We start from the raw sequence: 12,098 nt of genomic DNA, 5'->3' as shown, positions 1-12,098 counted from the left end.
GGGCCTGCATTTTGACTGTGACCACCCATCACATATGAAGTCAGGCGTGGAATTTTCCACTTGTGATGGAATTTTGGTGCTCAGAAGTTTCGGATTTTGTAGCATTTCGGACTTCAGATTTTTGGATTAGGCATGCTCAACCTGAATATAGGTTCATTGAACAAAAAATTGGAATATGAGAAAAGTTTAAAGAAGAAAAAGATCACTGATGATCCTGCTACCTAGAGATACCCCTCTTAACATTCTGGTGTATCTGTTCCTTATTATTAAGCAAAACTGGGATGCTGTTCTATTTTTTGTGTATTTTTTAATCTAAAATTATAATTTGCTGTTTTTTATCTTCTTAAAAATATGACTTAAAAATCTCTTCATGATAGCTTCATTGTTCGGATATACCATAATTTATTTAGTGTGACATTTCTAGGGGTGGGTAGAGGTCCTTTGTTTTCAAGTCAAAGAATGAAGGCAGATGAGTTATGAGTAAGACAGTTAATTAATGTTAGAACTTTAGTAAAACTGAGACTTCCAACTATTCGGCGTGACCATACTTTTTTCATTCCCTTTCCCTGAGTACTTTAAGAGTGTCCAAAATGTTTTAATTCTTACCCTCAATGAGTTATTAATGTAAGATGTTATTTTCAGCATCTTTAAAGACAAAGCATATCTAAAATGGAAGATAAATTCTCTTTTTCTTTCCCTCCACTATTAAAATGTCATGATTTCTTAAAATAATTGTTCTCTACTTAAGAAATAGCTTATCAGCATGAGCCTTACAAAAAATGACTATACTTAAACGTAGGAAAAGTTAATGAAAAGAGGGACTATAGAATGATACATTTTAGTCAACAAGGATTTGAGCAGTATAAATTACATATACAACATTATGTTGGCTGGTTTTGCTTTTTCTCAAACCTATTACACATACTTAGGGAACTTGTGAAAAGTCCAAATTTCTAGGTGCGGTTTTGCTTGCTGTTTTATTTCAGTAGGTTTGGGATGTTTCTAATGGTATCAGTCCCTTACCTGTTCACACAGGTAAGAATTTTGCAAACTCTGCTTTATTTTTCAAGCATTAAACCCTTGTTTTTAAATTTACAAGGCTCACATGGAAAAGTTGTTTACTTATCTTGCTGCCTATTACTTGCAACCTGTTGGTGCATGCCTGACAGTCTCTTACTTTGCAACGTGGTGATGACAGGCCCCAGTAAAGTGAATGTCTGACCTGCTGCCATGTTAATTTCTTAAGGCTAGTATCTGTGATTAATGATGACATTGCCTTAACTGGAACACTTTAACTTTGGTTGGGTGACAAAGATTATTTGTTACATAATATTTATAAAGTACTTGTTTTCTGTTTGGAATGTTTTTATTACCTAATTACTTTTTATTAAGAATTTTTTTAGGTAATGATCCATTTGTTTTTCCTAGGCTTTGAATGTGCACATTTTAAAAAGTATGTGTGTGAGTGTATATATGTGAGTATATATAGCTATATATATAAACATAGAACTATTACTCCCCCAAAAAAATATATGTATGTGAATTAAACAACCTTTTACTTTGTTTCTTAGGTAAAATGAAATTAATTTACTAAGATTAATCTTAGATAATAACATTTACTCATCTTTTTAATTAACTATGCTCTACTTCTAGGTCCTCTCTGAAAGATCCGCCACTGAAGTAGACAACAATTTTAGCAAACCACCTCCATTTTTCCCTCCAGGAGCTCCTCCCACCCACCTTCCTCCTCCTCCATTTCTTCCACCTCCACCATCTGTCAGCACTGCTCCACCTCTAATTCCACCACCAGGTAAATAGTAAAGACATTTGATTTTGAAACAAAAATATAACCCACGTTTCTTTTACTGAATTTAACAAAATACAGATTGTGAAATAATATCTCGATTGATTGCATTGCACTAGAAGTAATAGATATAATATTTATTATGGTAAGTCTTCAACAGATTCATCCTGAAACAGATACATGTGTCTTACTATTTCAACATAGCAAAGAGAAAATATTCTAAAATAGAGAATGTACAGGTATTGAAATTGTGATCCAGAAATATGATAGTGATCCCCAAACTAAAGTTTCTAGTAGTAAATGTATAAATCTAGATCCAATTATAAGCCATGTGTTAGCTTGTTTTGAAAAAGTTTTTAAAGATACCTTTAGAATTAGAATAGGTAAAAAAAAAAAAAACAATTAATATCCTTTGAAGAGATTTCAATTAAAATTTCAGTCTGGTCTTTTTTTTTTATGTTGGTTTCCTTTTAGAGAGACTGCTATTGGGTAAATACCTGGTATTTACTTCTTTTAAACAAGACAGAAAAGTAATGTATATGCTATTTTTAGCTACTTTTATTTTATTAAAAACCAGGTCTGTGGTAATGGAGAAAAAAATTCACAAATAATCCCTAAATCTTATTTTTATTTATACTTTCAGTCTTTTATCCAGTGGTCTTTATTACTGTATTCCCAATAAATTTGAATATTTATCCATCTTAGCCAAATTTTTGTGAAACTTAACAAGAATGATTGAGGTTATAATTACTTTTTCATAGGGAGAATGCCAGTAGTAAGGCATAAAAATTAGATACTGGTCTTAATCTGAATACCTATGAGACATGCATTAGAATTTACTTCCTAATAATAAACAGTTTATACTAGAGAGCCATGTACTCTCTCTCACTTTGCATTTGTGAGAGAACTGTCTTTGTTTTGCGGTGCCGGTTGCAATCAGAGTACAGAGCCAAATAAAGGGTCAGAGCAGTCCTTCCCTAATGTGTTCATCCTTGGCTCTAAATGTCAGCTACTGCCTCTGCCCTTCATCCTCAACACCTTTGATTCCACTGTCACCTCTACTCTCAAAAAGGATAAGAAAAATATTATGAAAAATGACTTGTGGCTTTAGAGAATCTGCTGTCTCAAAAATTGAGGAAAGAGAAGACTGGAGTAGGTTAGAGGTCCTTACTCCAGACAGCATTCTTTCTAAAGGTCAATGAATTTCTTGTTCCAATAACTAAATTAAACACAAACTATTTATAAGTTGGGATTGGACCTCTGATTCTTGGGTTGTTAATATACTGAGTATTAACCAAATGAAAGAGGGCTTATGTGATTCATGAGGATTTGTGTGATTCTTAATGAGTCCTTTATTCTCTGAAAAAGAGTTAGATAAAATGTAGAAATAATTAAGTTTTGAATTTGCTTAATGAGACTAAAGATGATTAATGTTTGTGATAATAGTCTTTATGCTAGATTGCTTTATAATCTTATTTAAACTTTACTAGGTACTAAAGGTGATTTGAAAGAATTTTCTTTTTAAATTTTTAAAAATTTTATTTTTAATTGACAAATAATTGTGTATATTTATGGGGTACGGTGTGATGATCTGACCTATGTTTACATTGTGGAATGCTTAAGCTAGCTAACATATCCATCACCTCACATATTTATCATTTTTTGTGGTGAGAACATTTAAAATCTCTTTTAGCAATTTTGAAGTACGCAGTTATTATTAACTAGCTGTCATGTTGTACAGTAAGTCTCTAAAACTTACTCCTCTTATCTCACCTAAACTTTGTGTCCTGGAGCATCATCTCCCATTCTCCACCCATACCTCCCAGCCTCCTGGTAACCACGGTTATACTGTCTACTTCTGTGTGTTCAGCTTCTTTAGATTCCACATGTAAGTGAGATTGGGCAGTATTTATCTTTCTGTGTTCGGCTTATTTCACTTAGCATAATGTCCTTCAGGTTCATGCATGTCATTGCAAATGACAGAATGAAAGAATTTCCTCATTGACTAGCTAATAATATAGCCCCAGGTAGCTAACATTTTATTTGTTCAATACTAGTTGTTTGTTTAAGTGGTATGAATTAAGGATGAAAAAATAAATACTTGGCTGGTATAAGAATATCCAGAAGCTCTGGCAATGGCATTATCTGGAAGTTTACTTTTTTCCTAAATGATAAAATTACTCCATTTTTTGCCATATAGCCTCTGTTTATAAGTATAACAAATCTTTGAATAATGTTTGAGTTATTGTTGGCTTTATACCGTAGAGTGCTGCTGATTATTTTTCTGTTGCTGAATCTATCTACTTAATGATAATTCTCAGCTTTGTGCTTTTCATATTTTTATACCTGTTTAGATTTCCTTTGATGCTTATTCTTGGATTATATTTCCATGCTGTCAGCATTTAAGGAATACAGATTTAGATGAATTCTAATGTTACTTTCAGCAGTACCTAAGTGTGGCTTATATACTGAAGGATACCAATTCATATTAAAACCAAATATTTGTAAGTTGAGACTGGATTACTCCTTATTTTTACTAGACTGAGCCGTTAGGGAGAATATAGGCTATGTATTTCCACCTTTGTTTCCCTGCAATGGTAGTTACAGTGTCTTGGGTATACTTGGAATTGTCTAAATATGTTAGCTAATTTAGTGAAATACATATATATATATAAATAAAAATACCAGAGGTGACTTTCAGATTGACAGCTGATATAATTAGAATGGGCACTGGCTCTAAGCAACAGTATGGCTGCATAGATATGTGCCAGCTGAATGCACACCTCACTTGAAGACAATGTTCAGTTACCATTTACCTCAGAAGCGCATGGTTAGACTATGTTCTATAGTTTGTTATAATTTAAATCACCTTAAGAGTCACAAGAAGCTAATGAAAGAAAACTGTGACTCAGGAGTCTTTTTTGTAAGTATTGCCTTAAAAAGGTACTCCATTTGTCTTAGAGAAAACCTTGAGTTTTCTTTTCTGCTTTCTTTAGAAATACTGAAAGGAAAAGGGAAAAAAAATTTTTTAAGAATTGATTTAAATGTGCTCTAATGTGGCTTTTGTTAACATTAGATTTCTAATGCATGAGTACCACAAAAATGGGATAAGATCTCTGGGAGTGCAAAAGTATTTAATGTGGTTCCTTTTACAGCCATACTCACGGTAGCCTGAAAACATACACTGGTTGATTAAGGTCTTCAATAATTTTTAGAAAATCTGTTATTTTCATTTTCTAGTGAGCCAGAAAATAGTTTCTACTATGTTAAGTTTTTTCAGAAATACATTAGTGTGGTTTCATGCTGCTTCTGAGTAATAATAGAATAGCTAATACTGAATGCTCACTTTTGCAAGTACTATTCTGAGCACGTCCCATATATTAACTCATCGGATTCTTGAACATCATTTGAAGTAGATATTCTAGTTTTATAGATGAAGAAACCTAGATTTAAGGAATTCAGATAATAGCTAGAAAATAGCAGAACCAGAATTCTAACCCAGGCAGTTTTTCTTGAAAGTCTATTTTCTTTATTATGTTGAAATGAATCAGTATCTATGGCAGGGAAACTGTGTTATATGTATTTACCAAAGTACCATGTCTGAGAAGGTTTTGTTTTTTTAAAAGCAGTTCCCTGATGTTGAAGTATATGCATATATATCTATGGGTGGGGAAGTTAGGGAGATTGTAAAGAGCAGGAATTAGATTTTTTTTTAAAAAAGTTCAATTAACTAAGGTTTTACTATTTGCCTGATTTGTGTTAGGAAGTCTGTGTTTAACTGAATAAGTCAGTTTTGAAATACTTGTTTATTGGAAGAAAAATTGTAAAATTGGAAGGATCTTATAGGGCAGGTGATTTTGTGTTTGCCTGTTTATTGTGGTAAAATGTACATACTATTTATCATTTTAACCATTTATAAGTGTTCAATTCATTGACATTAAATACATTCACAATATTGTATAACCATCACCATGATCTATACCTAAAGCCTTTTCATCATCCCCAACAAAAGCTCTGTACCCGTTAAACATTAGCTACTATCCCCTCCTCCCAGTCCCTGTTAACCTCTATTCTACTTTCGGTCTCTATGAATTTACTTATTCTACGTACCTCGTATCAGTGGAATCATGTATTTGTCTATCTGTGTTTGGCTTATTTTGTTTCTGAAATAATAGAATTTAATTAATGATTGTGAACTAACTTTATGGTAGGCTTTTAATTTAGGATTTTAAATGTTAATTTACTTCAGTGTAATCATATTTTATCTTCATTTTTTATAATGGAGTTTATTAAAGGATAGAAGGCATGTTCAGTTTGACTCATTTCTTGTTGCATTAACTATAGGCTCATAGTACTATGGTTCTGTAGGTCTTGGGAGCAATTGAAATCTATCCCAGTAGTAGAATTCTGCTAAGCCGAAGGAAGGTTCTTTGCTTTACTAAGATGTAGGTAGCCTGACTACTCTCAACCACAAACAAGGCATCTCTGCTTTTGAAGTTGTCTGTAGGGTTTGGCTGTTATTAGGGATCAGAGGTATAAGATTCTTTTAAGAAAGAAGTAGATTCCTTCCTAAAAGACTGTTGTTATGTAGATCAGTATCTTACTCGTTATCTAATACTACTAATTGTATGAACTCACAAGTCTTGTTGTTTCTTAAATATCTTGATTTTGGATTAGAGATGATACATGGGAGTGGTAGAAGGGGGTGGTGAGTTGTTCACACCTGCAGTTCCTCTTTGGAACAGTCTTTCTGCACTTCCTCTAAGGCCTGCATTTTCATTAGATTATGTTTCTGTTAACAGTCTGGTTCTTTAGCATAGTAGTCCGCAAACCGTTTGGTTACAGACTTCTGTAGTTTTTTTAAAAAACTCTTAAAAATTACTGTAGACCCCAAAGAGCTTCTGTTTATGTGTGTTTTGTCTATCTAATTTTTTGTATTTAGAAATTAAAACTGAGAAATTAAAATATTTATTTAAAGGTACTTATAATAAACTCATTACATGTTAATATAAAAAATTATTTTGTGAAAAATAACCATTTTTTTAAACAAAAAAAATTTAGAAGTGCCCTTGTTTTACACTTTTATAAATCTGTTTACTGTGTGGCTTAATAGAAAAAAGCTAGGTTCTCCTGTTTGTTTCTGCATTAAATCTATTGTGATATCACAAGTCATGTAAACTCTGGAAAGCTTCACTTATACTTGTAAGAAAATGAGCATCAAAAAGGCAAATAACATCTAGTATTTTTATGAAAGTAGCTTTGACCTTGCAGAATCCATAGGAGGGTCTCAGGGACCCCCAGGAATCCTTGGACAAAACTTTGAGAACTGTTGCTTTGGCAGAAGCTTGGCCTATATTGGATGAATGTTATCAGTACCCTTGAGGGAAGTACAGTTTTATCCCTTTAATTGAGAAGTTATTTTATGAATGTAACATTTGTTAAGCTAATTTTAGAGTGCCATGGATTTTTGGTCTCACCCAACCGGTTACCTCATATTAACTGGCCCTGTTTGCTAGAAATGTAAGCATTTTCCAGAAGTACTTTTGAAAAAGAATTTCTTGAAGTTTTTGAGAACTGTATTCATTCTCTTACTGTGTTTTTCTGTATTAACAACAACAAAAACCAGGCTGGATGTGGGGCTCATGCCTATAATCCCAGCACTTTGGGAGGCTGAGGTGAGAGGATCACTTGAGCTCATGAGTTCGAGACTGGCCAGGATAACGTAGTGAGTCTCCCCCGTCTCTACAAAAAATTAAAAAATTAGCTGGGCATGGTTTTGTGCACCTGTGGTCCAGCTACTGGGAGGCTGAGGTGGGAAGATCACCTGAGCCCAGGAGTTCAAGGTTGCAGTGAGCTATGACTGCACCACTGCATTTCAGCCTGGGTGACAGAGTGAGACCCTGTCTCTTAAAAACAGCCTATCAATGTTTTCAATAAACTCAAGATAGGGAATAATGTTAATTATCTATAATAAATAGTATTTTCTGGCACAATTTAATTTAAATGTAAATTTAACAGAGATTAAAAGCTTCCTTAGGACATTAATTTTTGAATGTGTTTTTCACCCATGGAAGCTCCCCTTATAATAGTTACAATTTTAATACACCATTGACACAACATTTTGCGGAGTCTAATTAATGGTTTAACATCTGCCTTTTGCATTGCTCTTCCAGTCATTTTCTGATTATATGTGAGCTGGTAAAGAGCAACTCCTTTATAAATTCTATATAAAAATATTGATATTTCTACCAAAAATAATTTGTCTAAGATAGACTTTTTTATTTTCTATAAGCTTTAGGTTGCATAAATTAGAGGATTAAGAGGTTGTAGTAAAGATAAAATAGTTTGTCCATTTTATAGTTAATGTAAAATTATCTTTTTTACCTTTTAGATATGAAGTATGCTGGTAATATTTTGCTTGCTTTGTTTCATGACCATCGCACTTTTTAACACTATTTTTTCCTTAAAATTGTTTCCATCCTTTTTTGTACCTTGTTGTAATTGTTTTGATTATTAAGAAGTGGTTTTACAGTATTCTACATTGTGGTTTTTGTTAAAAAAAAAAAAAAAGGTAGGTGGTAGATGATGTTTTTGTGTATATATAATTTAAAAAAATCCTGATATATAGAAAAGCATTTCTGGTAGAAGGTGATACTTAAAGATTTTTGTAAACCTGGATTTTTGTACTCAATTTCTCTGTGTAAAACTTCCTTCTGAGTTTGAAGTAGAAATTGGCTTTGAAGTAGAAATTGGTGAGACTTAAGAAGGTGATCAGGTTTATCTATTTCTTACATAATAGTCCTGAGAGAATTTGGAATTTGTGAGAAATAGGAAGCATAGCTTATATAATTCTGCCATGTTTTTTTCTTTCATTTGAACTTAATAGAGAAAAGATAGGTGCTTATTGCATGTATTGGTTTTCTGTTGCTACATAACAAATTACTCCAGAATGTCGTGTCTTAAAACAGCATACATTTATTACTGAACAGTTTTTGTGGGTCAGGAATCTGGGTTCTTTCTTCAAGGTCTCTCTCAGATTTCATAGTCATCTCTAAAGTTAGGGTTGACTGAGGAAGTATTTGTCTCCAAGCTCACTCACTTCTTTATTACAAGGATTCAATTCCTGGATTTGGCCAATGGGAAACTAAAAATGAAAAACAAAACAAAAAAAAGATCCATTTCTTTCTTGGCTGTTGGGCTGAGAGGGTTCCAGTTCCTCACTAGTTGGGGTCCTCTCCATCGTGGCTGCTTGCTTCGTCAAAGCATGCAAGCCAACAAGGCAATAGAGAGGCTGCCAGCAAAACAGAAATCACTGTCTTTTGTAACCTAGTCATGAAAGTGACATCCTATCATTTTTATTAATAAATCTGTTTTGTGTGGTAGAGATAAGTCCTAAGGTCCAGCCCACACTCAAGGCAGGACATAAATATCAGAGGTGTACAAAGGCATAAATGCCAGAAGGGTAGGGATCATTGAGAGCCAGAAAAGTCAGAAGCTGTCTATTTTGCCATAATCCTACAAAATGATGATGGAATACATTGAGAATGTATCAATCTTTGTTTAGTTTTTTGTGAATTCAGAGCCCACTGTTAGTTTTGTGGGAATTTTTAGTATAGGTAAATTCTTTTTAATGTGATGCTTAATAGAAATGCTGCCTTTCTGTTTTTTTTGTCTCAGTTCCTTCCATCTCCCAAATAGGATTTCAGGTCTCCCTAACCACCCCCCTTTTATATTTAAGAGTATGCATTACAAACTGGAAAAATTAAATCCTATTCTCTTTTGAGAATTCCAGATAGTGTAGACTTGTTATCCTATTTTACTTTAACTGTCACATGTAGATGATTTTGTTCGTTTAATAAAAATTTGGAATGAGATTGATTTCATCTGTATTGAGTTGCTCAGCAGTGAAATTTGGAGAGAAGTTTAGCATCTAATCTAGTGATCCTCATAGTATGGTCCCAGGCCAGCAACACTATCTCTTGGAAAATTTGGGGGAATACAAATTTTCTGGCCCCATTCCAGATCTTCTGAATCAGAAATCTGTGTTTTAACAGGCTCTCCAGGTGACTCTGATGCATGCTCATTTTAATACCACTAATCTCTTGTGTCTGTGAGAGCCTGAATATTACTTTTCCAAACGTTGTTGGCCAGTACTAGAAATCTTAGTTTTACTACTGTTATGTACGGCTTTCCGGGAAAATGTTTTTTTCTATTCATTTTACAGATAAAGGATAGGAAAGTAACACGATACTTGCCTTGTGTGTTTCAAATTCATTGGCTAGGTTAGACAGTGTGCGTGTTAGCCATGAAGGTGGAGGTGTTGAGTGGGGAAAGGACAGGGCTTTTGAGACAAATTTTCTCTTCCCTTACACTATTTCTCTTTTGTTAACACAAGTCAAATACTACATAGTGATTTTTAGATGAGAATGATGTCAGCCTTACCTGATACCACATATTGAACTTTATTAATTGCCATTTGAAAATAACATTTGATAATTGTCAAAGAATTGGTTGTATAGTGTTTCATCAGCTTGGTAGTCCTGCTTCAGTGAACATTTACTCAAAGATTTGCATTGAAATAGTATCTTAGGTGAAATAGAGATCTCACAGAAAGGTCCCTTCCTAGTTCGCATGCCAACTTTCTGATGTGTAGATAGTGATTTGAAAGACATACTGTATATATAGCATAGTTTGTCTTTGATTGTGTTAATTCCAGTTGATTGTTTTTTGTCTGTCCTATGATACTACTGTGGTAAAATTAACATTAAAGACAGGCTGTAATTTTAACTACCTTTGTAGCATACTTAATAATTTGGTCATATATCTTTTATCTTTATGTTTTGTTGAAGTTTCATAACTTCACTGTTTTTGAGGACTAAATTTTGAAGGGGCTGACTAGTTTCTTATTTTTTTTTTTTGCATGAATTTACATGTTGGTAAGCTGTAGTAAGCATTAGCTGAAATACATGCTGCTTACATGTTCATTTAGGTAAAGTTATTGGGCTTATAGTATGTAAAGTGGGTGGTTGATTTTGGTATAGTTCTTTTATATACCTGAGAAAATAATCATGTATTTAAATATGAAAACTAGATCAAATAGTGAAGTTCAGTAGTCTTCTAAAAAAAAATCTGTACTGTTCTATAGAAAATTAGGCAATAATACATATTAAGAACGTTTAATGCTCTGCTTTCCTTAATTTTCCCATTTAGTTTGGAGTCTGGAACTCTGCTAGCTTGTATTGTTTGCTGGATTCTTTTAGCTTAGCAAATTGGGAAGCAGCAAAGTAACCTCAGCATGGGTAAGAATTGCTCTTAACTGGGTCAGGGTAGTAGACTTGGAGAGGCCTAATGATTTTTGAAACACGATGGCTACCCTACATATCTTTTTTTAGTCATGTTGGTTTTGTAAGTGTAGAATATCTTTTTATTGTATGTGTGGTTAAATCAGGTGCTTCAGTCTCCATTTTAAGGCCATTTCCTGCCTTAACATTTTTAAAAATAAATCTCTTATTCTGATAAGACATGTACATCACAACATTAAAAATTATTAGTAGATGTTTCCATTGACAAAACATTTGAAAGCAATTCTGTTTTCATTCTTTTTTGCATGTATTTAGTCAATGAGTTAGATTATTTTTTCCTCTTGGACTAATTTTGATGCAGTTTTTAAGATAGGATTTAGTAAACCATTTGGCTGTGTTGAAGTTACTTACGGTATAAAACTTCTTATGAATGAAGATATTTTAAATTTTTTTCTATTTTCCTACTTAGAAATGTCATTTTTCTTAAACTGAAAGTAGTTACAATTTACTTGCATGCCACATAAATTGCCTTTCATGTATCTCTTAAATTTAAAATGCCAAATTTAATTTTAGTACTTAATAAATACATTTTACATTAGGATTTAAGGGCACATTTGGCCAGTATAAATTGAGGATGTTTGTACATAGTTTATTTCTTAAAGGTTATAATGTATGCAAATAATGAGTGCGAATCACTCAAATTAGTATTTGTTGACACCTGTAGCAATAAATCATTCACATTTATTTTAATGTGCCCTGGGGGTGTATATTGTGAATTGACTCTACCCCCTTTCTCCTCCTACAAATCTAAGGAAATATTTATTAACTTTTCCTCACTTCTACCAACAATAGTAAAACAATCTGAATCAACACTTGAATGTCCCACAATATACTGAGCTTTACAAAAGTGCATAACACCCATCATCTTGAGTTATTCTGCACTTACCTGCAGTGTTATAGAAAGAGCTCATGGATCAGTTTCCCCATTAAAA

General features: G+C 33.1%; 1 protein-coding gene across 47 annotated transcripts in view; it reads left to right on the top strand.

Annotated features, from left to right (window-relative positions):
* Positions 1 to 12,098, top strand: part of FIP1L1 (factor interacting with PAPOLA and CPSF1) — a 64,983-nt gene that overhangs the window by 39,399 nt on the left and 13,486 nt on the right. For all 47 annotated transcript variants that reach the window (XM_069457647.1, XM_069457648.1, XM_069457643.1 and 44 more), the window contains one exon: positions 1,654 to 1,810. In XM_069457647.1, coding sequence (XP_069313748.1) covers positions 1,654 to 1,810 — 157 coding nt within the window. The remainder of the gene's footprint in view (positions 1 to 1,653; positions 1,811 to 12,098) is intronic.

Source organism: Eulemur rufifrons, chromosome 24 (assembly GCF_041146395.1).
Source record: "Eulemur rufifrons isolate Redbay chromosome 24, OSU_ERuf_1, whole genome shotgun sequence".
Classification (NCBI taxonomy): Eukaryota; Metazoa; Chordata; class Mammalia; order Primates; family Lemuridae; genus Eulemur; species Eulemur rufifrons.
This window is presented reverse-complemented; position numbering and strand designations above follow the sequence as displayed.